At 36.6% G+C, this 27,031-nt stretch overlaps 1 protein-coding gene and 1 pseudogene across 1 annotated transcript in view; one reads left to right on the plus strand and one right to left on the minus strand.

Annotated features, from left to right (window-relative positions):
- Positions 1 to 26,211, plus strand: part of TTC13 (tetratricopeptide repeat domain 13) — a 41,775-nt gene extending 15,564 nt beyond the window's left edge. The window contains exons 2-8 of the mRNA XM_027859191.1: positions 1,369 to 1,466; positions 11,609 to 11,684; positions 15,497 to 15,567; positions 19,221 to 19,286; positions 21,948 to 22,040; positions 25,118 to 25,234; positions 26,030 to 26,211. Of these exons, the coding sequence (XP_027714992.1) occupies positions 1,369 to 1,466; positions 11,609 to 11,684; positions 15,497 to 15,567; positions 19,221 to 19,286; positions 21,948 to 22,040; positions 25,118 to 25,234; positions 26,030 to 26,155 (647 nt within the window). The 3' untranslated portion in view covers positions 26,156 to 26,211. The remainder of the gene's footprint in view (positions 1 to 1,368; positions 1,467 to 11,608; positions 11,685 to 15,496; positions 15,568 to 19,220; positions 19,287 to 21,947; positions 22,041 to 25,117; positions 25,235 to 26,029) is intronic.
- LOC114040954 lies at positions 2,822 to 5,385 on the minus strand (annotated as a pseudogene).
- Positions 26,212 to 27,031: the final 820 nt, after the last annotated feature.

Below are 27,031 nucleotides of genomic sequence, written 5' to 3' on the forward strand. Positions count from 1 at the left end.
ATTGTAGTCCACAGGGGACCTTAACTGCTCAAAGGATGTGCCAGCAGGGTACAAGCTTTGGTGGGTTTTGTCATCTTGAAAAGGATTCAAGTATGGTTCCCAAAAGAGACTGAAGATACATTTTGAGGACCAGCCTAGCTAATAGGAAAAGCTCATCAGCCTCAGAAAAGCTCTTTGTCAGTAGGCTAGCTACTTGGTGATAAATTATTTGGCCATTGCAACCCATGAGAAAAAAGAAAATGTGTAAGTAGTGATTTGCATTTTTTAAATGAGTCCTCACATGTAAGGGAGATCTTAACAAACAGTGGCTGGCACATAATAGGTGCTTAGTAAATGTTTCTCTATTGTTTAATCCCAGATCCATTGAAGTAAATATCCTTTTTCATTCTTGCTGTAATCACTCTGGTTCAAGCCCCTATTAGTCTTTTGCTTTTTTGCTACCATAGCCTCTTAATTAGTCTTCCTCCCTAATTGGTCTTTTCATATTCCAGCCCATCACACACACTGCTCCCCAATTAGCCTCCCTATAACATTACTTTGATTCTGCCACTTCCCTGCTTAAAAACCTTAAATGTCTCTTTATTTGAGAAAAGATAAAAATCCTAACTCTTGACATTGCGGACTTCCCATAGTCTGGTTCCAGATGCTGTATATTTTGAGCCCTCCTTATCTCTCTGACAGGAGGCTTTCCCTCCAGTGTCTATACAAGCCTTGTACTTTCTTTCCTCCATGCCTCCAAAAATGAGCTTTTCCTTCCTTTCTGCTGATCTGAGTCCTACCCATCCTTCAATATGTAGATCATATCCTCCCTCCTTTATGAAGCCTTTCCTGACCTCTAGCCCACAAGAATCTCTCACTTCTCTGAACTCTTAAGATGTTCAATAAGATATACGTGACTGAAAGTTATCTTTCCTTGACAAATGTCAGGTCTTTGACAGCACAGGCCAAGTTTACACTGCTTTGTATCCCTAACAATACCTACCTAACACAGTGCCTGGTACACAGGAGTTGCTTGACAAATATTTGGTGATTGGGTAATGTGGAATTTTTCATTAGTCCCTCAGAGAATTTTTTCTCATGATCTTGAATTTCCCTCCTGTGACTTGTTTTTCTGTTGTTCTGTCATTTTTACCTCTTAAATGTACTTATCAATGCAGGTGGAATATGCCCTCTTGATAATGAGATAAAAGATGTTACCATAGCATCTGTACTTATATAATTCTCACCAACAAGATTGCTGATTATGCTAAGTGAGTTAAATGTGAAACAGTTCTGAATTTTTTACAACTCTAAGTCAGGTTTAAATACTTGATTAAATGCCATGAATTCATTGGGAGGAAAATAATCAGAAAAATTTCTCTTTTGCAGAGGCATCTTTTTTGAACTTCCATGATTCTTCGGATTGTGAGCCAAAAGGATCACCACCCTGTGACTCCTTGCTTTCCCTTAATGCTGAAAAGATTCTGGTATGTCTCTACTATCCATGCTTTCTGTTTCTTGTGGCCCAATTAAAGAGTGAAATTCTAGGTACTCTAAGTTAATTGTCTGTATGGATAGAATTTATGTATATCATAATCAGGAGTCATCTGAAATTGGATCTAGATTGAATCATTGGTTGTGAATTAGATAAGTATAGGTGGGAGGCTGAACATCCATGATTCTTAGGAGAGATGACCTTATAATTTAGAGGGAAAGCATAGCCTAATTTTCCCAGCCCTGATTTACTTAGATCTGTTCACTGTATATAGACTCAGTTGTGCAAGAGGGCTCTCTCTTCCACTCCAAGGTTGAATAGCAGTGCAATTTTTATAAGGTTCCCCTCACACATTGGAATGTATCCCATATCCTATACAAGGAAACGGTACTGAAACGACTTTCCAGATAATTATATATCCAGAATGTTTTTATTCACAATTCAGATTTCCAACTGGGCAAACTTAAACCTGTATGGATTTGATGTGATTCTTTTAAGATTCTTCTAAATGTGCCTACTATATTAGACAATCATTTTCCTGACTTTTAAAAAAGGTTTTGTGTCAGTGCCAGTATCATTAAAAATAACTGGACTTGACAAACTAGAAAATGATCAGCTATGCTAACCCACTTTATAGTTTTCATGTAATAACTATGAACACAACTCCATTTCAGTTGATTCAGGATAATAATCTTCAGGAGAGAGGATCAATCTCATTTATCTCTGTCATTCACTTTCTGTAAGTTAAAAGTTTGACTGTTCTTCCAATGATCATCGTAGTTCACATTTATATGTTGGCTTAATAGTTACAAAGTCTTTAGTGTCATTCCCCCCCCCAATAATATAACTAAAATAATTTTTTAATCTCCATTTTACATGAGGAAAGATTAGGCTTGAAGAGGATAAGTTACTTGCCTGGAGTCTTGCAAGCTCTAAGTGTCATAGCTGCTATTCTGACTGAGATCTCATCTTCCCAAGTCCAGTGGTCTTCAGTTATCATGTAGTGCTTCAATGTAATGCTCAATGACAATAATAAGTTCACATATAGCTTACAATCAGGGATTTTTTTGTGAACACTTAATATTGAAACTATAATAGTAAATGTTCTTGTTTTCCTTAATTTTCCTTCTCCTTCCCTCCTTTCTTTTTTTTTCTCTTTATCTTTCTTTCTTTCCTTTTTATCTACTTTATTTTACACTCCCACCACATCACCACAATGATGACTTCTTAATTTAAACTGAAAACTATTGGGGGTCTGGAAAGGTATGTGTCTTTGGGGATGGCGGAGGAAGGAGGGAAAATGGTGTCATCCATCTTAAGATGTTGAAGGGATGAAAAGGAGACATGTCAGTGGATAGTCTTGATAGGAGTCTTGAAGTTGCTGACTGCTTGAAGCTATAGTTGATAGGCCCTGGGCTAGATCTTGAAGGCTTACAGCCTGGGCACACATTGTTTGGCAGGCCACTTGCATTCAGGCTGCACCATGAAGAGCATGTGGAAAAAGTCAGTGCCAAAGTAAGCATCATCTGTGTGGCAGTACCTGGACAATTTGGATGTGTAAACATCCATGCACTTGGGACAGTAAAGCTTTGCCATCACCTCAGCAGTATTTCTGATAGTCCAGTGGGGAGCATGGGATGATTTTCACAGTATACAGGGGGACAGTCTCCCTACTGGTACTTTTCTAACATCTGAGCAATGCCATGCTTTATGAGCATGTAGCGGGCATGGATCAGTCCATACAGGATCTTGCCTGTCTGTTCAGTTAGGTCACTCTGGTTGGAGTTGTCCTTCAACCCCTCAACAGGTTCCAAATCAAGGATCATGTCTAGTGGCTGCTTGTAGTGAGATCGAACTTGTTCTGGATATAGTCTTCATCCACCACACAGAAGAATTCAGAATTCATTGCTGTGAGTACCACAGAGCCATGAGATGCATGATACATCAGTGAGCTCGGGCTGGAGAGAGAGGGGGAGAAGTTGTTCCCAGAGGTGGCAGTGGTAGCAGCCTTTGCCATCATTTTCAAAGTTCCTTAGGAACCCTTCCTTAACCAGATTTTCTATGATATCCCCCAATGAAATTATGTTGATTTGAACTGGGGGTTATTGGAGTTCAAAGAAAACAAATTCAAGACGGCTGTTCCAAAGCTAAGCCATGTTAGTAGATGAATAGCAATCGGAACCCGAATGGATGAATGTGGCTTGACTTAATATGAGGAAGCCAAAGTGATTTTGTGGCCATAAAGATGTTCCTTGTAGCCTATGAGCGTCTCGATGCTGTAAGACATGTGCCCGAAACTCGTGGAAGGGACCTTAGAGATTATGTAGTTAACTTGTCTCATTTTATGGAAGAGGAAACAGATTTAGAGAGGTAGTAACTTCCTCAAGATTACACAAGTGGTAAGAAATAGATGGGATTTGAGCCTAAGTTCTCTTTAAAAAAATTTATATTGATATTTCTTTCTTTCTTTTTTAACATTATCATAATTTCCCTTGGTATGTTTCCCTGCCCTTCTCTCCTAGAGGGCCATCCAATATAACAAATGAAGACAATTAAAAAAAAAAGAAATGAAAAGAGGAAAAAAATAAGCATAATTGATAAGTACATTGAAAAAGTTTGAAAATATGTGCAATGAATAACACTTGTTGACCTCCCACCTCTGCAGAGGGTTGGGGTGGGGGTATCTTCTCATGTCTCTTTTTTTGAACCATACTTGTTTATAGCTCTGCAACATTCACTTTTTTGTGTGATTCTTTCATTTACATTGACAGTCATTGTGTAAATTGTTTTCTTGGCTTTGCTTACTTCAGTCTGCACCAAATCACGTGGATCTTTCCATACTTCTCTGTAATCATCACATTCATCACTTCTCACAACACAGTAATATTCCCTTACATTCGTGTACCATAATTTGTTTAGCCCCAATCAATGGAGCCCAGGTTGTCTAACTCCAAATCCATTACTATTTCCATTACACTACAATTTGTTGTCATTTGCACCATGATCTTCTTGTAGATTTTGGGGTATGCAGTATAGTTTTTTAAGTTATATGATAGGGGTAGAAACCAAGATAGACAATTGTTTTATATTCATACCTTTAAGAGAACAGAGTTATTTAAAACATACAGTAAATCAGTTTATGTGTTCTCTTAAATTGTCAGTTAATATAAGAAGGCAACATTGTTGAAACATTTAAGTGCTTTATATATTGATTAATAGTGATATATATTTGTGGCATATTCCCATCAGCATTTCTTATTTCTATATGCATGAGATACTATATTCTTAGTGTAAGAGATAAGAAGGTGGTCTTCTGCATCATGATTTCTACCTAAGGTCATCTATTTAGAAATAGAAGGGACCTAGATCAGCTACATCAACCCTTTCATTTTACAGATACAGAAACTGAGGCCCAGGGACATTAAGTGACTTGCACAAGGTTATTTGATTAGTGTGTCACAGAACCGGGATTTGAACCTTAGTTCTTCCGGCTCCATGTTCATTAATTTGTTCATTCTTGACTTTGGACTTCTCTCACTGCTTGCTTTTGTTTTTCCTAACACAGCTAATTTCAACTGTCCAAATAGCCTGTTTAGTCATTTTTGATGTCACTTGGTGATTCTCTATGTTATATGTTGTTTTCTTCTAACATATACATGTGTGAATTCACCCAGATTTACATTTACTTCTTAAGCAGGAATATGTTCTGCATAGTATTTGTAAAGTATAAACTTTACACTTTACCCATTGCTGTTGGAACAGCTTTGACTCAAGGCTCTGCCTTTAGCTTCTGCCTTCTTCCTAACCAATCAGCAGGCACTTATTAAATACTTACCATGTGCCAGGCACTCCTCATTGTGGAGAACCTGGGCATACGGAGGAGACAGCCACAGCCTCCTTTTCTGTATCATGGTACAGAGGAAAGACTGCTGGATTTGGACTCGATTTTGGTGGTAAGCTCTGTCTCTAAGATCCAGACAGTGGCAAAAAAGGCCATAGCAGATGTGTTTAGACATATCAGCAACCTGCTTGGCATGAACATTTCAGGTTCTGTGTTTGTAACTGCTCCACAAAGAGGAAGGAAAAGTATTCTGGTCACACCCAGCTACACAGGACGTGACACATGCCTTAAATTTTCTTAAATCTGTTGAGTTTTAAGTATACTTAGATTTTAGTCAATCAACAAACATCTATTAAGGACCTACTATGTGCCAGGGGATTAAAAATGTGAAGAATAAAGTAATCCCTTCTCCTAAGGAGCTTACATTCTAATGGGTGAGAATATGTGTATAAGTGTGTACAGAATAAATATGAAGAGAATATACACAAAAACATTCAAAATAGTTAAATACAAGATTGTTTGCGAGGGAGGACATTCTCACTTGGGGGACCAGGAAAAGCTTCATGTAGAAGGTGGTTCTTGAGCTGTATCTTGAAGGAAGAGAGGGATTCTGTGGGGCACAGGTAAGGAGGGAATGCATTCCAGGTATGGGGATTGGCCAGTGCAAAGGCAGAGAGACAACAGATAGAGTGTTATGTGTGAAAATTAGGGAGTAGGCCAGTTTGGCTGAAGCCCAGAGTTTAGAAGGGAGAATAACATCCATGGAGGCTGCAGAGATAGGTTGGAGCCAGTTTATGAAGGGCCTTAAAAGCTAAACAGTGGAGTTTTTGTTTTATCCTAAAGGTAATAAGGAGCTCCTGGAGTTTCAGAATGTGTCCCGTCTCTAAGGCAGAAATAAAATGGAAATGATGTCACTTCTCTTTTAAATTACCAAAGTCTTTCTTGAAGAAGCAAAGCATGAACATTTCAGTGATAGAGGAAAGTGAGAGTAGATGCAGAGAGGGAAAGTCTTTGACCAATTTGAGTTCCTCATCCAAAAGATCTCTGTAATTTCATAGAGCAGTCCAAAATGGAGGTGCCGTGTGAAAATTTCTCCAGTGGATCCCTGTAGTATAAAGGCCAGTCTAGCACAGGGTTCCTGCAAAGTTGTCCTGATGCACTTCATGCAAGTAAACTAGCCACTTCTATGTACCCCCAATATGTGTGAGACTTCCCAAAATTATATAGAGTCCCTTGGAAATCAAGTCAAATCCTTAGTAATGCCAAGGTTCACCTATCCCCTAACAGTCTAAACTCACATGGTTTAGATCTTATCGTGGGAGCTAATTCATAAGGATCTGTTTCTTTCTTTGGCTCATTGCCCCTACCTGTTGTTGTTCAAGGACATTTCTCAAAATAAATCTTAGGCATAGCTCATGGCTGGATCTACCTTTCCATTGGATCTACTCTGCCTGAGTAACTTACTGAATTTGTTGTCCCAGTAGGACACTATTTGAGAACCATGTAGAAGGTAAGGAGTCCAGAAGAAAAAAAAAGCTGATGGACCAGGTTAATCTTTCTTCAGTACTTTTCCCATTTCTGTCTTTTCCCTTGAGCCTTTCTTCTGGAGTGCACCAAAGGAGAAGGAACTGGATTTCTCTATACCAGCCTTCTCCCTCTTCCCATCTTGAGGTAGCAGTACATGAGAATTACATGTGTTCACCTAAAGCTTCTCTGAGTATGTCTTAGAGACTAGTGTTCTTGTGATCAGAACTTATGAATCCCAAAGTTGGTAGCCGCCAGGGCAGTGAGAGAAGTATGTAGCAGAGGCAGACAATTGAGTCCTCATTTGACTTAAGTTCATGTGTTCCCAGGTTTGAGAGATTGCAAGTTTAAAGGCTCAGGGATTGAATTTTCTAGAGGAAGAGTGAAATTTCCTGGATTTGAAGACAGCAGAGATTAGCTCCATAGTTCCTAAGCTATATCCTACTTGGAAAGCAAGTCCAGAATGTAAATTAAACCTTGAAGGTCTGATGTGAAGTAGGTTGCTTGTTTAGCTATTCCCAAAGTATATTTACCTGGTAGCAGTCTAAATCCACAGGATAGTGCTGTGAGCCTTGTGGGGACTATATAGAACTCTGGGAAAGAGGGATTTCCTGGAATGTCAAAGGGTTAGTGTAAGAGCAACCCCGAATTCAATTCCTTTCAGAGTTAGGAAGAATTGATGGACTATTCAAGTGTTTCATGTGTTTCTAAATCTGTTTATGGATTCCTGGGAGTCCTTTGTGTATTTTGGGTAAAATAAAGACTGAGATATACACAATTTGCATGTGCTTCTTTGAGTGTTTGGGAGCTAGAGACACCTTTTATTGGTGGAATCTGGAAATGAGTCATACTTGAACTTTGTCTTGAGATTTCCTAGAGTAAGGTGAGGGTATGCCAAAGTGAGAAACTAACCTCCATGGAATAGCCCCCAAGATTGGACTGGGTCATGTGATCCTAGAGTCCTAGGGAGACCTTGGACCATGAGTTACAGCTGTATTTCCAAAGGTGGCTTTTACCTGGCCTTCTCAGAGTAATAACAGTGAATCACTGAAGCTTTTCTGACAAGGTATCCTTGTAGGTTTCATCAGACTGATTCTAAGCAGTGATTTGTATTTTAACCAGCCACTTTTCTCTTTACCTGTTAGACTGTCACTCTATAATCTGAACATTAACAAGGGTTTGGGGTACCTGTGGTAAGATTGCTAATGGAAATCATCTTTTTCTCCCAATAATTTAATTCAATAGAACTTAATGATTCCCAGAATCTCTCCGGGCTGATGTATATCAGCCATTATCTTAAAAGCACAAAAAACTATTAGAAGAGTGTCACAAACGTTTAAGATGGTTAGCCCAGTGGATAGAGTACTGGGCCTGGAGTTAGGAAGATCTGAGTTCAAATGCGGCCTCAGACACTTGCTGTATAACCATGGACAAGTCACTCTGTTTGCTTCAGGTTTCTCATCTGTAAATAGGAGTAATAATAGCACCTACCTTACAAAGTGTTTTGTAAATGCTAGCTATCATCATCATTATTATTATCATTACCAAAGTCGATAAATTCTAAGACTAGCTTTCTGATGAACTTGATATGTGACATTGTCAAATCATCTTGACTTTCTCACAGGAAGAACATGAAAAATGCCTCTTAAAATGATCATAAACCCTAATTAGAAATTCTCATTCTTAATAGTAATAATATGTATAAAAGCAACTTGGTTTCCGTGATCATGAGTTAGAGCAATAAATAACTCAGATGCACTAAGCAGTTAAATTTTGGTAGCCAAAAGAATTGCCTGTGAACAATGTCAGTGTCAGAGGAATTGTAGAGATCACTTTAGTGATCTGCCTAACCTTATGACTTGCTCATAAATATATGTATGTATGTGTGTGTGTATATATATATATATATATGTATATATATAGTTGTCCAGCATAATATCCTGCATAAAGGAGGCATTTAAAATTTTATTAAATTGATAACATACAAGAGAAATGCTAGCAGTGGTATAGACTAAAAATATTTTTTAAGAAAATTGCTAAATCTCATTCTTAAAACTCTGGGGTGTCACTAAATCCTCTTCATAGCTGGGACAGAACTTCTTACTCCTTCATATGCCTTAGTTTTCCTCACCTATATTATGTTGTATGCCTCAGATGAATCTGGTATAAACTCATAATTTTATTATGAATCCAATTGGTCAAGCATATTACACTTGCTTATTGGGATAAAAATCTCCTGGTGGTCTGGAAAGTATGTAAAAGTGATGCTCTTTTATTCATGTAGAAAATGCTATCCACATCCAGAGAAAGAACCACAGAGTCTGAAACACTATTTTTCTCTCTTTTTTTTCTTTCTCATGGTTTTTCCCTTTTGTTCTGATTCTTCTTTCACAACATGACTAATGTGGAAACATGTTTAATATGATGGTACATGTGTAGCCTATGTCAGATTGCTTGCCATCTTGGTGAGGGGGAAGGGAAGGGAGAAGAAAATTTGGAACTCAAAATCTTGTAAAAGTGAATGTTGAAAACCATCTTTACATGTAATTGGAAAAAATAAAATAGTATTAAGTGGAAAAAATAAAAACAAAAAAACAGAAGAAAAAGAAGTGATGCCTTTTTGAACTGTCAAAACATGCTAGAGCCATAGTTGTATAAAATGTTCTACTATTACAGTTAAAACTATCTTAGCTATAGATAATTGCTTTTCTTTTGTTCCGGTTCCTTTTCTTCTGAATAACTTTTTATGATGCCTAATAAATGTAAATTGAATTGAAAAAGCTATTATGTTACTAGATAAAGACAAAGATAACTAACTTAAAGCTTTTGGGGAGTTTACAGTTCAATAAATGGGTGCAGTAAATAAGACAAAATCCAAATTTGAATGTAAATCCATAGGGGTCTCTAAGTGCTGTTAGAGATCAAAAAGGGTGAAAAAAGTTTTTTGCCTTCCCTTCTTTGGGGTGATTGGAGAAAGCTATGTGGTTAAACAGATTAGTTGGGAGTGAGAGGGCTGGTGGTGACAGGGTGAGCAAAGAAAGGCACAAAGGAAGAAGGGTAGAATGAGTTTAGAATACAGTGATTTATTGGGTTTGTCATTAAAGCTCAGTGCAGGAACATAGAATAAATGAAACATGAAATAAGGCTGGAAAGTTATGTGTTGAAGTGTGGTGGGGAGGGCTTCTAATAATGCTAGTCTAAAGAGTTTGGAATTTTTGAGGTTTGCAGTATGGAGAGAATATGTCACTCTTTTAAGCAGAGGAATAACATGATCAAAGCTGCACATTAGAAAAATTGCCCTGGCAGTACAGAGACTGAATTGGAGCAGAGAAATACTACAGTATGAGAGACAATTAAAAGACTTCTGTTATAGTCCAGTTGAGAGGTAACAAAAGTCTAAGATAGGGGTTCTTAACTTTTTCTCTGATACAGACCCCTATGGTAGTCTGCTGAAGCCTGTGGACCCTTTCTCAGAATAATGATTTTTAAATACATAAAATAAAATACCCAAGGTTAAAAAGTAAATCAAAGATTAGTGAAAATAAAGATGTCATTTTTTTTCCCATCCAAGTTCACTGATCTACTGAAATTTACCCACACAACAGATTCCTTGTTAGGAACCATGGAAGGTGATGAGAATAGAAAGGAAGGGGTGGATCTAAGAGATTTTGTGGAGGTAGAATTGACAAAATTTGACAACTGGTATATGTGACAGGTGAGGGAGAGAACAGTTAAGAAGACTACTGAAAGGTTATGAGTTTAAAATACTAGGAGATTGTCAGTACGCTTAACAGAAATGGAGAAGTTAGGATGAGGGGTAGGGCAAAGATACATTTTGTTTTGAACGTTTTAAGTTTCGGGCTTTGGTGTGGGATATTCAGGTAGAAATGTCCAACAAGCAGTTGGTGGGGAGTTGTGAGGGGAGTCAGAACCAAAGATAGATGTAGGAATTGTTTGCATAGAGGTAATAACTGAAACCAAAGGAGCTTTAGACAAAACAGCTATGTTTAGAAAGTGGAAGAGGAAGAAAAGCTAGAGAAGAGAACAGAAGAAATTCAGGAAGGTAGAAGAACCTTAAGATTATGTCACCAAGCTAAGGAAGTTGGTATCAAGAAGGAATGGGTAGCCCTCTGTTGTCTTATAGAGAGGTCAAGGTGAAGAAGGACTAAGAAAAGGTAATTATTCAATAATTAGGTGATTGGTGACCTTTGAGAACAATTTCAGTTACGTGGTGGGGCAAGAGTCAGACTGGAAGAAGTTTCCACAAATCTTAGTGGCAATGATTATACAAATAAGCCCCATTTGTGTATTTATTTTTATATGCTGACAAGATGATTGGACTTTTGGTCAGGAGTTGTTTATCTTTTTTCTACAGCTCTGTACCAATATATGCCATAACTATTTTTTCTAAAGTATCAAAGTTCACATTTATAATGCCATATTCCAATTGCTTAAGGAGTAATTCCTGATGTATCATCTTTACAGAATAATTGCATTATTGCTGCCAGAAACCTTTAAAATCATGCAACAACTTTTGTGCAGCCAACCAGTACTATTTCCAATTAAAAAATTTATAGAACTGATTTACTTCCAATCTCATCATTGCCCCCTTCACAGACAAACACATTTTAGTATTTACTACAATTTTGTAATTACCTTTAATGGTTTTTCTCTTAGATTTTTCTAGTTTTATGTGAAATGTATCTTTTAAAAATGGACCTTTCCTGCATCCCTGCAATTACTAAAAGTGATTATTTGATGTTTTGCAGAACCAGGCAAAGTCCCTTGCAGAACAAAAGCGATTACCTTTTGCTACTGATAATGACAACACAAATGAAGAATTAGGTAAGATATTCTGGAAGTATCAGTGCTTCGTCTACGCTGCTCTTATAAGCAGATTCACAACAATATGGCAGTGTTGTGTATTGCAAATGCAGGCCTGGAATTTGGGTTCTAATCTAGCCATGTCAGCCTTACAGGTTAATCGGCCTCTCTGAGCTTCAGTTTCATTATTGTAAAAGGAAGGGACTGAACCCTGTGTGTAATGTGTGAGGTTATATATTCTTAGTGTCATGATTCTAAGAAAAATGATTGTTATAATGATGGGTGTTTTCAGTCTTTCCTTCTCTACTAGCGCCTTCTCTTCTGTTTAAGGAAGTTGGGAGAGTGAGCCTTGGAGGAGGTGCTCCCATCTCTATATATCTTTCTATATTGTTCCTAGTGGAGCTGGGTTGAAGAGGTCATCCTCAACTCTTTAATCTTATCCCCTTTTACCTTCATAGCATGTCTTGTCCACCCTTTTTTTCCCATTCACATGTGCTAAAACCACCTTGAATGAGGTTCTTGTCACCTCTGACCTTACACTATTAAAAAGCTTTCTAACTGGTCTCCCTGCGAATAGCTTCTCCCCTTACCAATATATTCAACACCACGTTGCCATGTTACTATTTTTGAGGCACATGTTTGAGTCACTCTCCTTCTCCAGAAGTTTCAATGATTCCTTTTTGCCTCTAGCTTCTTTTGCTGTTTAAAACTTCATAATCTTTTTCAAGGCTGTTTTTCCAGATTGATTTTAAGTCCCTGCCTCTGTCACAGATACCTCCATTCTACTCTGACCCTTGAATCCACCATATTTTTGGTAGGAGACTAACCATCTGCCTTGAGATTTACAGCTAAGATCCTTAAACCTTGCCACCTGCTCCCCTACTTTCCTTTCCCAAGTACTGTCTGTCTGGTCCATCTGCCATGCATCTGAACCCTCCCTTTTGTGTTGCCTCTCCCACCTAGCATATGAGTTCCTTAAGAGTAGAGACTGTCTTGTTTTCTATTTGTATCCCCAGCACTTAGCACCTAGTAAGTGCATAAGGGATTTCCAATTCCATTCCTCACCCATGCTCCAGTCCAGATGAACTCGTCTACTTTGTCTCCATATGTGACATTCCGTGTGCTGCCTTCATGCCTTTGCATGAGCGGTGCCCCTAGTTTCTGATCTCTTCCTTTTTCTTTCTAGTCTCGTCTTAGAACCCCTAGAACCTTTCAGAGGCTCAGCTCAAATGTCACCTTCAACAAATCTTTTTGGATCCTCCTAGATGTTAATCCCTCTTCCATTATTTTGCATTTAGTTTGTGTATGTGTATTTGTGCACAGTTGTCCCTTGACATGGGGCGGGGCAGGACCTCTGCAAATGTAAAAAAAACAACAAATAACTTTAGACTCCACCCCAAACCTTCATTTTTAATAATTCTGATCATATTTATTTAACACACGAAAGAAGTAAAATGACACACTGCACCATAAAAAAATTTCAGGTTGTATGTGAGACAGATTAGTACTTCGCATGCAATGCAGAGTCTTTGAATCCGCAGCTGGTATAGATAGCTACAGCAACTGCTTCACAAATTTCCTTCTCCTAAGAAAAGCATAAGCTCCAACCAATGACATGCCTCAGTCAGGATGGCTGAGAGACAGAGGAGAGGGGTTCCCAAAGAGAGTATGCAGACACTGGAAATTTTAACAAAATTTAATTGTTCAGAATAAATTTATGTGTGTATACTTAAAGTAATAAATGATAAAATAGATTAATAATATACATTATTTATGCATTTATGACATTAAAATTTTTAGTTTTTTTTCTATTCGTGAATTGTCCATTATTTTTCACAATATATTGCAAATCTCCAAAAATTCCCGTTTAATTGTTGGTGCCAAGTCTCAAATAACCAAAACCGGGAAACTGAAACTCATGAGTGTTAGGGGATAACTATATGTAGGATATAAACACCTTACTTGACTTTGTATCCTTTGTGCCTGGCATAGTTACTAGCACCCAGGAGGCAGTTAACTAATAAATACTAGCTGAATTAAATAGAAATGTGATTTTTTTTTTCCCTCCCAACTGCTTAAAAAAAAAATCCTGTGTCTGTTACTTGATCTTAATGATTCTGGGGAAATTTTTTTTTTTTTTTTTTAGCAATTTCCAGAAAATTTGTGAATTTCCATTTTTTTGCATTTTTGAATGATTTCATCATTCTTATATTATCTTTTTAATCTCTGTCTTCCAGTTCTGTCATCTTTCCTTATAAAGTTTCCAACTCTTTTCCCAAGTAGAGTCTTTTTAAAAATTGTTTTCCCATATCTCCTGCTTCTTCTAACTAAACTATTGGCTTCTAACCAGAGAATTTATTCCATTCCTTCAAATTTTTTAATCACATTTTCTGAATTTTTTACTTTTGCTATTAATTTTTTTAAACAATCCTAAAATGAATCTTACTGATATTAGAGTCCCCCTTCATTTCTTTTAGTATGTTTATTATTTAGTTAGATGTGTCATTGCATCAGGACCATCTCCCTTTTTTAGTCCAATGTTGAAGTTAATATGTTTGTTTGTTTTTTTTCCTTCTAGTGATTTCTCTTCAGGATCTTTTAATCTGCTATATTTGCTCATCATCTGGGAAACTTGTTGCTGCTGATTGCTCATTTCCTCATCTTTTCCTTTTCTTTATCCAAGAGGCTATTTTCTTTTGAGATTCTTCAGTTAATTCCCTTTTTCCTCCTTTCTTATTTATTAATCTAACTATTTATTTAATGACATTTTTATTTCTTCAGGGGAACATTGAGTAACCGGTCTCTCTTTGCCACCTCTGATTTCATTACCTTGCCAGAAATGCTTATATTATGACTTTTCAGAAAACCATACTATAGAAACCCAACACTAAAACTAGACTGGATATGACTTAACTTTTTTGGTTTCTTACCACACTTTGAAGCCCATTGGATTGAGCAGTGAACACTTATTAGCTTTGTGACCTAGACAAGTTATTTAACCTCTGTTTGCCTCAGTTTCTTTAACTGAAATGAAAGGGACTCTAATATCAGTAAGATTTGTTTTAGAATTGGTTAGAAAAATTAAATAATGGGAATTATTATTTTAAAAATTAATAATGGGGATATTAATAGCATCTAACTCCCAAGATTATTGTGAGGGCCAAATGAGATAATATTTATAAAATGCTTAGCTTAGTGCCTGGCACATAGTAAGCACTCTATAAATGCTAGCTATTTATTAGTTATTATTAATATTATTTTTATCATGGTATTATATTTATTCTGTTAAATATTTTCCTGTTACATTTTAATCAGGTTTTCCTGCCCAGTGGGCTGCATGTTTGGCACTTCTAGTTTAGATGTAATCTAAAGTATATGTCCTGAAAATATCCAATTCATTCTGAAAAGCTGCATTTGACTCTAGTACCCACAGAGGGCTTCTTCTCCAATTTTTGTATTGACGGTCTGGCGCAGAAGGACGCAGCTCACTTTTTACTCTGTGTAATTATTTTATTGTTGTTGTTCAGTCGTTTTCAGTCATGTCTGAGTCTTTGTGATCCCATTTGGGGTTTTCCTGCCAAAAATACAGGGGTGGTTTGCCATTCACTTCTTCAGTTCATTTTATAGAAGAGGAAACTGAGACAAACAAGGTTAAGTGACTTGCCTAGGGGCACACAGCTAGTAAGTGTCTGAGGCTAGATTTGAACTCAAGAAGATGAGTCTTTCTGACTCCAGGCCTGGCAATCTATCCACTGCGCCACATAGCTGCCCTTAATTATCTTATACTTTCATTTTTATGTCTTAACATATTTCCATTTTATTTTGTTTTATAGCTATTGCTTATGTGTTGATTGGCAGTGGTCTGTATGATGAAGCAATAAGACATTTTTCATCCATGCTCCAGGTAATTTTTCATCTTCTATGTAATATAATTTTAAAGTTTATGATCTTAACCAGGTTAAAGATTTTTTCCACATAGGGCAAAATGTTTTCTATGGAGTGATGTTCAAGGCTCTTTCAGATTTAGGTGGTTGGAGCAATTGTTGATCTTACTGTTTTTCTTCCCTTTTTTCACTGTGAAATTAATTTGTGTTTTATTAATCACAATAGCATCTACATACATTTGAAAAATAATAGTATGTTTACATGTAAAACATTACTTAGTCGATAGAAGCTATGTTTCCCAAACCCAAACAATCATTTGTTGTAATAATATCTAGTTTACATTTGTAATAATAATATCTAGTTTACAGGCAGAGAATTATTGAATTAAGATTAAATGGTGTGTATCTTGACTTTGTACACAGAAGTTGATTGATTAAGATCCATTTATGGCTTTGTTTCTATGTAATGGCATGATTTCCTCTGGTGGAAATACGTGGACCAATATTTAGGTTACTGACAGAATTAAAGCATACGTCAAGAGAGATTATTTACATACACAAATGTAAGGCTATTGAAAATAATTTATAATTCAGGTTCTTTGTTTTTTTTCTTCTTTTACCAATTGTTTATGTTCACTATAGGTACTCACTAACATTTTGTTGATTAATACTCTCTCTTAAGCATTCTTCATTATCTGCCTCAAACAGTGCTCAAAGATTTTGTTTCCGTACCTGTGATTGTTGTGCATGAGTATCAAAGGTATAACCAACTTAAGGGTTTATTAAACAAAAAGTAGTTGATGTGACAGATATTTATACTCCAGTTTGGAGCATTAGTTTTTAAAGCACCAGTTTTTGTTTTTTTTAGTTAATTACAGCATTACCATCATCCTTCTGCTTTGGTTTATTTCATTTGAGGATCTTAGAACAAAGTTGTTATGGATCATTATTGTTCATTCATTGGGCTTTGGTGCAGAATTGGATTAATTTATGAATAGTTTTTTTAATGTACTGGTTGCTTGCCATTGAAACATTATAAAATTGAAGCCTGTCACATCAAGGGAACCTACCTGCGTTGAGCGAGGAAGGGCTCGCTTACATGGGACAATTACAAGAGCAAACACTAGTTTATTCCTGACAGCTATTTGAAACGAGCAATTATAGAAATCAATAACTGTCTAATTTACTCATTATTCAAGAACTCTTTCTCTTGGCAACCTTCCCAGTACATGTGTTTAAGGAGAGCAATCTGTTGTTGTGATTTGACAAGCAGAAAAACCACTTATAACTTTGCAGATGTAATGTACCTTATTTACTAGTAGAACAAAGTTGGTAAAATATGGCACTGACTGAAATTATAACTAATTTGTAATAAGATATATTTCAGCGTACAGTTTTCCTTTGGAAATGTGTTCTAGGTTGTGAGTTTAGACTGCTTTCTTTATTGTCACTCCATTATGCTGAATACTTCTGGAATTAATCAGGTGATGGTAGAAATAACAGACAATTTAAAACATATAATTGATTCACAGAAGGTAAAGTTATGTGATTGTTTAAAATACATACACTGTGGAAACTGACATTCAGTGAATGGAAGATGCTTTTCATTTAGCATCTTCCTTGCAATGAAGTTCCAGAGGTCCATAAAAATATTGTTTCTGCCTTGTTCACTAAAACTGTTACTGTAGCATTCTTCACATTTAACTTTACATTTGCAAAGTGATTTATAATCTTTTTTTTTAAATTAGCATTTCTTCACAGAAATCTTTGTTTTCGTGAAGTGGAAAATGCTGACTAGAAATAAGACACAGTGTTCCAGTCATGAGCTGTGTTATCATCAAGTTGGTTAGAAAGAGGCTGGCAGGGTTTCAAGAAAAGCCTTATGTCCTTTTGTGGTGTCATCTTTGTCCTGAGTCTTGGACGTCCAAACTGAATGAAATTCAATTTCATTAGGTCACTGAGGGATGATTAGTCTCAAGAGGACTGATTTATGCTAGCCAAGTTCACAGGAAACCAAAATATAAACAAAAATGCTATTTTGTTAATTTGCAATGGGTCATCTACATTTTTGTCGACTGGGTACATTCTTACTTCACTAGTACGGTCATCCTTTCCAAGTTTCAAGATACCTAGGAAACTTAATTAGTCATGAAAAGTGATTTATTGGTAAGCATGGATTAAGAACCAAACAAGTTGTTTAGTTTTGTTGGCTATTTTGTTCAAGCTGTGGTGAAGCCTAGAAAACTATCCTAACTTCAATATAAAGTTTTATAAAGTAATCCCTGAGTTGTGAATGTCCTATTTGGGAACCAAGAAAAGTGTAATACTTACAAGTTAATAGGAAAGTGATTAGAATTTTGTGTTTATATGAGTGTTCTATAGTGACACCTCATTTATTTTGCAGAGGTAGTAACAGGGAATGAATCCAATGGGTGGGACTTTTCCAGCTAGCTGGCATTTGCCCCTCAAAATGCAAATTGTTTCAAGAATTCTATGATTTTATTGGGATTCCTGCCATCAGTGCTGACTTGATTCCCTCAACAAAGTCCGTGAGAATTCACTGGGGTATTGTGGGGTGTTCAGGAGGACTAGCATCTCTGTTGTGAGGGCTTCCCAATCCCTTTTCAGGGCTGCTCATCCACCTTTGGTGTCCACCTGCCACCCAACTCTCTCTCTTGTGGCTCCAAGAATCTATAGTATGTGCAGTGGCCATACCCTGGTAAAACCATCTCAGCAGATGGGCTAAATTGGGTTAAGGGTAATTGACAGGCCTCAAACCCACTGAAGAGTTAGGAGAATGTGTACCCCAAGCGTGTGAAGACTTCCCCCCAGTGGGATGGCAGTTTGAGAACACTGTTCCAATGGCCATGAAGGTGGCTGAAGCAGGAGCTGTGGAGTATTTGTAGCTTGTTCAGACATCAAAGATGCCAGGGTCATCCACTGCATCCTGAGCCATCCACTGGTTGTCTTGACTTTTGTCTTGCCACTACACTTGGATGATTAAGGAAGAGAGAGTGAGGCTGATGACTGTGCAGCTTTGCCTCCCTTAAATCCAATTCACATGCAAGTTAAGACATCACCTTGTGATGTCACTGGCCCTCTTCGAAAACAAAAGATCAACATCAATATTAGCCAACCTTGTGGATTCAACTCCCTGGCTCATGTAGCTCTAGGAACACCCTTTTCCCCTTTGATGCCATTAGGGGTTTGCTCTTCTCACTCTACTCCTAAACTCCACTCCCTTGAAACTGCCCCAGCTCTATCTCCCCGTTCCAATCATCTCGAGGAGATTACACTTCTATTTAGAGGAAGGACTCTGATTTCTTTGCTTTTCACCCCCATGCAACTGTTTATCAAAGGATCTACTTCTGCAGCTGCTCCCTGGGAGCCATTATTACCAGAGGCACTGCCACCATCATTCCCAGATGCCTTCACAGAAGTCCTTGTAGCTCTTGCCTGCTGGACCCTGTGGAAACAGGCACTAATTCCTCTGATTCCCTTCTCCCTAATACTCCTCAAACAGAAGCTGTTTGGAATCTCCTACTTGAACTAACTCAGGTGGTATTAGCCTGTTGAAGAAAAACATTTACCTGAGGCATACACCTGCCCTAATTAGTAACTAGTATTTCTTTTATTTGTTAATGCCATGCTACATTTTTGCTCTCCTGTCTAGGAGGAGCCTGAGCTCGTTAGTGCAATTTATGGCCGAGGGATAGCCTATGGAAAGAAGGGACTGCAGGTGAGTATTTGATAATGGTGGCTTCAGTGAGGATACTTTGTTGGTTTGCATCAACAAGGAATATAATTGGATTTTCCTCAGATATTTGAAGCACAGCCTTCTAAATGCTATAATTTAATTTATTTGAATAATTTTTTCATGAAACCTTTCTAAAATACATGGTGCAAGAGAGAAAACAGAAAAGCTATGAAAAACCGAAATTAAAAATAGTGGTCCAGAGCTAATTGATATAAGGGTAATCAACCTTATACACCTCAGTATTCTTTGAGGGCATCCTATATTAAAGCACAGAAAAATAATTGATCATCATTTTTTTGCCTTGAATCATTAAAGAAAGGCTAAATTATATTTTACATACTCCATTTAGGCAGATAACTGAGGTGGATGAAATTGTGCCGTATTAAGTCAGCCCTGATCTAGCCTACAGCTCCTGCCGAAATGAGGTTTGAGCAAAGAAGGGTTAAACCTGGATTGCTAGTACATCACAGGGGAGGCAATGGAGAGTCAGCAAGATGTAGACCGGGGAGGGGTCAAACATACTGCTGCTGCCAGCCCTGCAGCCCGCAACATTCTCTGGGGCAGCCGAACAGGATTACGATGTAGTTGGGAAATATTTAACAAAATAAATGAAAATACAATGAAATATAAATAACATTACATTTTAAAACAAAGTCAGTATGCAGCCGCAAGGATCCTTATGTAGTTTGACACCACCGATAGAGATGGAAGAACTGTGGGTTGAGTCAGAGGACCCAGTTGTGTGCATGTGAGGCCCCGTTTGGTGCCAGGGATATGAAAAACAGGATGAAAAAGTTTGTCTTTAAGTAGCTTCCAGTCTACTAGAATTTGCTTCTCTGGGCCTCAGTTTCTCCGTCTGTAAAATGATGGGAGTTGGACTCAATGACTCCTAAAGTTCCTCTGAGTTCCAAATCTGTTGGGAATTCAATTAACAGCTCTAGAGGCAAATGATGAGGGTTGAAAACACGTTGAGGAATAGTCGCCATTAACTTCAATGAGGAACTGCTTTTAATTCTCTTGAGGTTTCCTTAGTCTTCCTTGAATTGTGAGGTGGGAGATGTCTTCTTATATTCCATGTATATTATCTTGGATGTTTTTAGTACTTTTCAGGTATTATTTCATTGCTTCCCTCAGTCCCTCTGAGAGGCTAGGAAAAAGTGACATGAAACAGTCATAAATGGTGACTGTGGAAGTGAGGGGCAGAGCTGGGATTGTCCAGGAGGCATGTTTTGAAGCACTTCGTCTAAAACTTGATGCATAAAAACTTGCTTGTGCCACAAATACTATACTGTAAATTGCTGAAACTTTAAGGTATACTTTTAGGGGAGGGGAATCTAACTTTTAAAAGCTTTTGCTACTTAGAAACTGCTAATTGTAAAAATCCAAAACTGTCCAACAGGCTTTTATTAAGCACTTCCTGTACGCAAGATAAAAGATTGCTGGCTAGCCAAAAATCAGGAAATCTTGGGCTGAAATCCTGCCTCCCACAAAAGCTGACTATATGACCCTAGACAAATCACTTAATCTCTCAGAGCTCCAGGCAACTCTCTAAGACTATAAATTGCAGAACCGTTGCTGATTTGCATTTTTTGGACATAACTGCTGGTAGCCTTCTCCACTAGACCATAAGCTCCTTGTGAGCTGGACTGCCTATTGCTTTTGTGTGTGTGTGTGTGTGTGTGTATCTATATATATCTATATCTATATCTTTCTTTATATATCTTAGCACAGTGCCTGGTACATAGTAGGTATTTAATAAATACTAGTTAAGTAGACCAGTAAGAGTTTACTCAGCTAGAATTCCAATGAAATCACATGTCCAGATAAAAACAAACCAACCAATAATAAATGGTACTATGCTATGTCCTGAATATAAAAAGACAAGATGAAATGTAGTTTCAAGGAAGTTTCAATTTCTTGGCCCTGTTGTAATAAAAAAAAAAATTCAGTGTATGATTAGGTATGTGACGGAACATGTTTTTACCCAGAGAGTAAGGAATTGATAGTTATCAGAAACAGATATATTCTAGGAATGCAGAAATGAGCTGCCTCTCCCTTGTCTCCTTAGTAAGCTTCATAGCCTGGCTCAAGATTAATTCTGAAATGTACATGCTTTTTAAGGAGTAGATAAATTATAGTTATATGTTTATGGTTTTTGAGAGTGACTATGATTTAGTCTCTTTTTCTCCCTTTGCCACAGCAAATCTGATGACCTTGAAGGTCACTGACTCAATGAAGGCACATTTAGAGATTTTATTTTTAATGATAATCATAGAAATTGAGATAATAGGTCTCCGTCAGAGTTTTTGTTGTTTTTTAAAACAGAAGTTTGGGGGGAAAGCATTTTAGGATATTAGATAAATGCTTGAGTCCAGTAAATACTTACATGCATTAATTTTGGGGTATTTGTAATTGCAGTGAGTTAGATTAAAGTAGACTTGATTAAGGCCCCATTAATTAGGAAATTGAGGAATCTAAACACCTGTTAATTAAAAAGTATATTTTGGTAAAGGGTATTGAGTGTAGCTATCATTACACATTGATTTCTATCCTACCATTTGTAGCATTACTAAATAGTGTTTCTATCAGAAAATCATTTGGAATTGTTTTTGAGCAATGATATGTCCCTAATTACTTTTTAAGGACATTAAGAATGCTGAACTTGCTTTGTTTGAACTGAGTCGAGTAATTACCTTGGAACCAGATCATCCAGAAGTATTTGAGCAGCGAGCCGAGGTGAGTCCCCTTGATGTTCTCCTTACCCCTCCAGTCATTGGTACATTGGTTGGATTTTAGTGTGTCTGATTTTCTCTTCTTTAATTTTTAAAAATTTTACTTCCTAGCACTATGTTCTTTTATTGGTAACTAATGTTTTTAAAGGTACTTGTTCTAAGAAGAAAATTTTTCTTATTTCTGAACTCATATATAAGGATCACACTAAATGTAAGCAAGAGGGTAATTTCTGAGAGTATATGACATCATGTTTTGGTTGTTATCGTGAAATTTTAAAGCAAAATATAAGGTGACATGTTGATTTTAGGAATGTAATTATTTTATAAACTATGTCATAATCTAGTTAAAAGTAAAAACCACAAAAGCTATAATGAAATTACATATTTACCTTTGCAAAGATGTAATAGTTTATTAATGTTTCATGTTGTATTTATTTTCCTACACATTTTATGTGAGATTTTTATTCTTTCATTTAACAAATATATTTAAATCCTTACTATGTACGGTGTACTCATTATAGGCACTGTGGCCAAAACACAACTTATTTCTGTGTGTGATTTCTAACAAGTCATTTAATTAGGTATTGGCAGTTTTCCCATTTGATTTAAATTTTTTTGTGTAGTGCTTGGACAAAGCAAAAGGGAACAATAAGTGTTGATACTTTTTTAAACTGTTTTTTTTAAAAAAACCTTTTCTTAAATAAAGATTTAGCAAAAAAGGTACCAACAATGCTCAGAAAATCAGATGGCAATTAAATTAAATCTTTCTTAAAGTAAACTATCTGATTACTAGTTCAAGTTTTATCAGTTTTTGTTTTAAATAAGAATCTGAAACAAAACTCAAATCCCATACTTATTTATTATAAATTGGTAATAGAGAGATCATATTGATTTTCCTGTTTACATAGTCTCAAAAAAGTACCGTGTAGGGGCAGCTAGGTGGCATAGTGGATAGAGCACAGGCCCTGAAGTCAGGAGGACCTGAGTTCAAATCCGGCCTCAGAACAAACACTTGCCATTTACTAACTGTGTGACCCTGGGCAAGTCACTTAACCCCAGTTGCCTTTAAAAAAAAGAAAAAGGTACCATGTACAAGTGGGTGCTTAGTATGTAATATTCAATGATTGATTTGGTGCTCTTGTATCCTGGGTACAAAGTATGTGCATGTATACATCCCTTTGCCCTTAGTAATGTAATATAAGGATGTGACTACCTTTGACTCTGCTAAAATCTGATAAAATGCAGATTGAGCATTTCCAGAAATGAGACTTAATTGCACAGCGAGTTTTAGTAAAAACTTACATTATCCACTTTTTTATTTTGATTGTGATCCTAATGGAAATTTGTTTGCATACAAAACAGATTTTAGTGGTCAGAGAAAACATCTTTTGAATGTATTTTAATAAAAAGGAAAAGTAGTTACACTTCATTTAACATCATTGAGGAATAAGCATTTATAAATGAATTTTCCAGATAATATGATGCTTACCCTTTCAAGTAGAGGTAGTAGTGGGAAAGAATTTTGAATATGGATTCAGAAGCCATGGTTTCAGATCTTATTTCTGCCACTGACTACCTGTGTGACCTTGGGCAAATGTCTTAATCTTTCTGGGCCTCAGTTGCCCCATCTGTAAAATAAAGGGACGGGACTAGATGACCTATAAGGAAACTTCCAGGTCTAAATCTATGATTCTATAAGTTAGTATTTTTTTTAGTTTAATCATTCTGATGGAAATCTTTCCAAATTCTTTACAGTTCTTAATTGCTTTCTTAAGCAGCATGTATTTAAACTTAATTTAACCTTTGTGTGATGACCCAGGCCTATCATTTTGAATATCCATTTTATCCATTTATTAATGATTCCCTAAGTAGATGCTGAGGTACATAGGGCAGTATATCCATATACCAAATGATCTTCAGACTGCTGTGATCTTTGAGTTCTTAATGTCTGTTTTTTAAATCGCGTTTCTGTCTGTTTTCTTATTGCTTGCTATCACTGTTTCTGATTCTCAACTTCACCCATCTCAGATTTGCAGTGAACTGAGAAACCTAATAAAAACTCCCTTTCATCTAGTGCTTTAGAATTTACGAAGCACATTCCCTAAAGTAGGGTTTGAAGAAGTTATGTCTTATATTCATAGATCTAGTAAATGTCTAAGGCAGAACTCAGACCTAGTTCTGGCTCTGGGTTCAGCACTCTTTCCTCAACACCATAATTTTTAGGATTATTTCTGAGAATAAATAGTTGCTGGGAACTCTTTCTCTGAGTAAAGTGCTTGGGTTTCATAATACCTATTTTGGCTACTCAGAGCCCTTTTTTTTGCTTACCTATAGGTTCCCAATTATGTTCTGGAGAGTTGCTGTTGCTGCATAAGTGACCTATGGATAATTGAAGCATTACTCCATGTCATATGGTCATCAGCATGTCTTTTCCCTTTAACTTTCAAGATCATAACTTCACCTCCAAATGATGGCCAAACAGAAAAGTATATCCCAAAAGAATGAGGGTTCTTTAGAAAGCTAACCAGTGAAAATAGCATCTACCAAGTTAGACACAAATGAAGGGCTGGAAATTTGCAAGCTGTCATTCAACCCTAGCTATATATAGAACTTGCTACCATGGAGTGTGTATTTAAAGATTGTGGTAAGTGATGAAATGTGTCCAGAAATGTGACTTAGTTTTATGATTCAGAGATGTCACTCAGATGAATCTTCTTAGCTATATTTTAAACAATGTATATCAAGTTCCAGTTTTATAGAATTTGAAAGATAAATAACAAGAGAAGAAATATGTGCACATATGAAGAAAAGTAGCATCTATTGTGCCTCAGAATGTGAAATAATGTGAAAGCAATCGCCGTGTAGTCAATTAACCAATGTTCTTCATGGGACAAAGAAATACATCATTTTGTTTTCTTTGGCTATTTGAGCCAAGTACAAAGAATTCAGCTATGTGCTTATACTAAGTAAAATTGATTTTTAAAACAGAAAGATGAAATTAGTATTGAAAGATTAAAAGTGTTCATCAGTTTTAAGGTGACCTAGATCTCCCTCTAGCTTAATGGAATATGTTGGTTTTAGATACTGTCCCCTCTGGGACGAATCAGTGAAGCAGTAAGCGATCTCACTAAAGCTATCCAACTGCAGCCATCAGCACGACTCTATCGACACAGGGGGACCTTGCATTTCATATCAGAGGTGAGTTGTTTTTGCTTTGGGACATTTTCCACTATAGTAAGAAAGATTTCACTTTCCCTTTGCCTTAGAAAACTGTTGATGATAATGATATGGGGGAAGGGGGCAGGTGTAGGTCTGACTGTTTTGCAGCTTTGCAATGGAAAGCATTTTTGAAAACAGCTTCTTTTTCACAATAATATCCTGTGGGAAAATGCGAAGGGCCTGTAATTTACTTCTTTCTTTGGTGGCCTGTACTTACTGACTGGTTGGATTAGGATAAGAAAAGTAAGAAGCAGAAGAAAACTTGGAGCAGAAGTTGTATTTTCACTTCTCTTATAGATATTATTATGGATGCATATCAGCAGCATCAGTATTTAACTTTTAGCTGTGATTCTGAGTTTGGACCAAGTATTATAATGTGACTGTGGCTTCTCCATGAGGATTATAGTAACAATTTGAACAGTTTCTTGGAGTTTATAGCAAAAAGATTTGCCCTTTTAGTAGTTATTGATGGAGCCAAAACAGAGGGTTCATGTTGGGGGAAAATGGAAGATAAGAATTGACTGGTGAAATAGCCAAGTCCTGAAAAATACTTTGGAATAATCTCAGTTTTATAATTGAGATAAAGAGTAGTTGAGCCTTTGTGAGGGATTTTTCCTTTCCAACATTTCTTAAGAAAATCATAAACATCTTGGTGAATGAAATAGAAACTTTGAAGTGAGTCCTAAAACCAGATGCCTGTGTTTAGTAACAAAATGAGTTAGAATTTTGTTTCAACAAAGAATCCTTTTCATTTTTCAATAATTTCTCTTGTAGGACTATGCAACAGCCCATGAAGACTTTCAGCAATCTTTAGAACTGAACAAAAATCAACCTATAGCTATGCTGTACAAAGGCTTAACTTTCTTTCACAGAGGCCTTTTAAAGGTAAAAATATTGTAAAACTTACCTTTGAGTAAAAGACACTCATTTTATTTGGAAAATAAATTGTATTGATATCTTTGGTTTTTACAACAGTCTTTTGCAGATGGAACCAGAACAGTAGGTTCATGTTGTAGTTCAATATAGGGAGGGTTCACACCTCCCCCACGAATTTAGCCCTCTCTTATAACAAAGAAAAACAGTTAAGCAAAATTGTGAACATTTGACCGTTGGACATTTGACTGTGTCGTAACAGTGTATGCAACATTGCTCACCTGTGGTCTCCTACTTTGCATCCAGTAGGAGGGGGATGTGTTTAATCATTAGTTCTACAGAACCAAAATTGGTATTTCAACAACCTCAGAAGTCAACTTCTTTCAGTGTTCTTGTTAATCATTATTCTAGTTTTTGTCTAAAAATTGTTCTCCTGGTTCAGCTACATTTTGCATCAGTTCATATAAATCTTCCTATATTTCTTGGGGTTCCTAGTAATCATCATTTCTTAGCAGGAAACCATAGTCCATTATGTTTACATGCTACAGTTTGTTCAGCCATTCCTCAACTACTCTGCATACTCCTTGATTTCCAGATTCTTGCTGTCAGAAAAATTGCTACTCTGATTACAGAGTATGGGAATGGGAAACTTTATTTCTGAAGGATACTAATTCTTTTTATTTTTGTATGGCTATAAATAAATGAGATAGGTCAGTGACTTCTTTTAAGGTAAAGTGAATTTTAAAATTTTGTTATAAAAAGTTTGCTTTAGTTCAGCAGTCAGAAAACTGTATAAAACTCATTCTTAGTTTGCAGGCAGTACAAAAAGAGGCAGAGGCCCAGATTTGGCCTGCAGACTGTAATTTACTGACTCTTGCTGTAGTTAATGCATTGAATCTCATT

Source organism: Vombatus ursinus, unplaced genomic scaffold (genome assembly GCF_900497805.2).
Source record: "Vombatus ursinus unplaced genomic scaffold, bare-nosed wombat genome assembly UNPS02014160.1, whole genome shotgun sequence".
In the NCBI taxonomy this organism is placed as follows: domain Eukaryota; kingdom Metazoa; phylum Chordata; class Mammalia; order Diprotodontia; family Vombatidae; genus Vombatus; species Vombatus ursinus.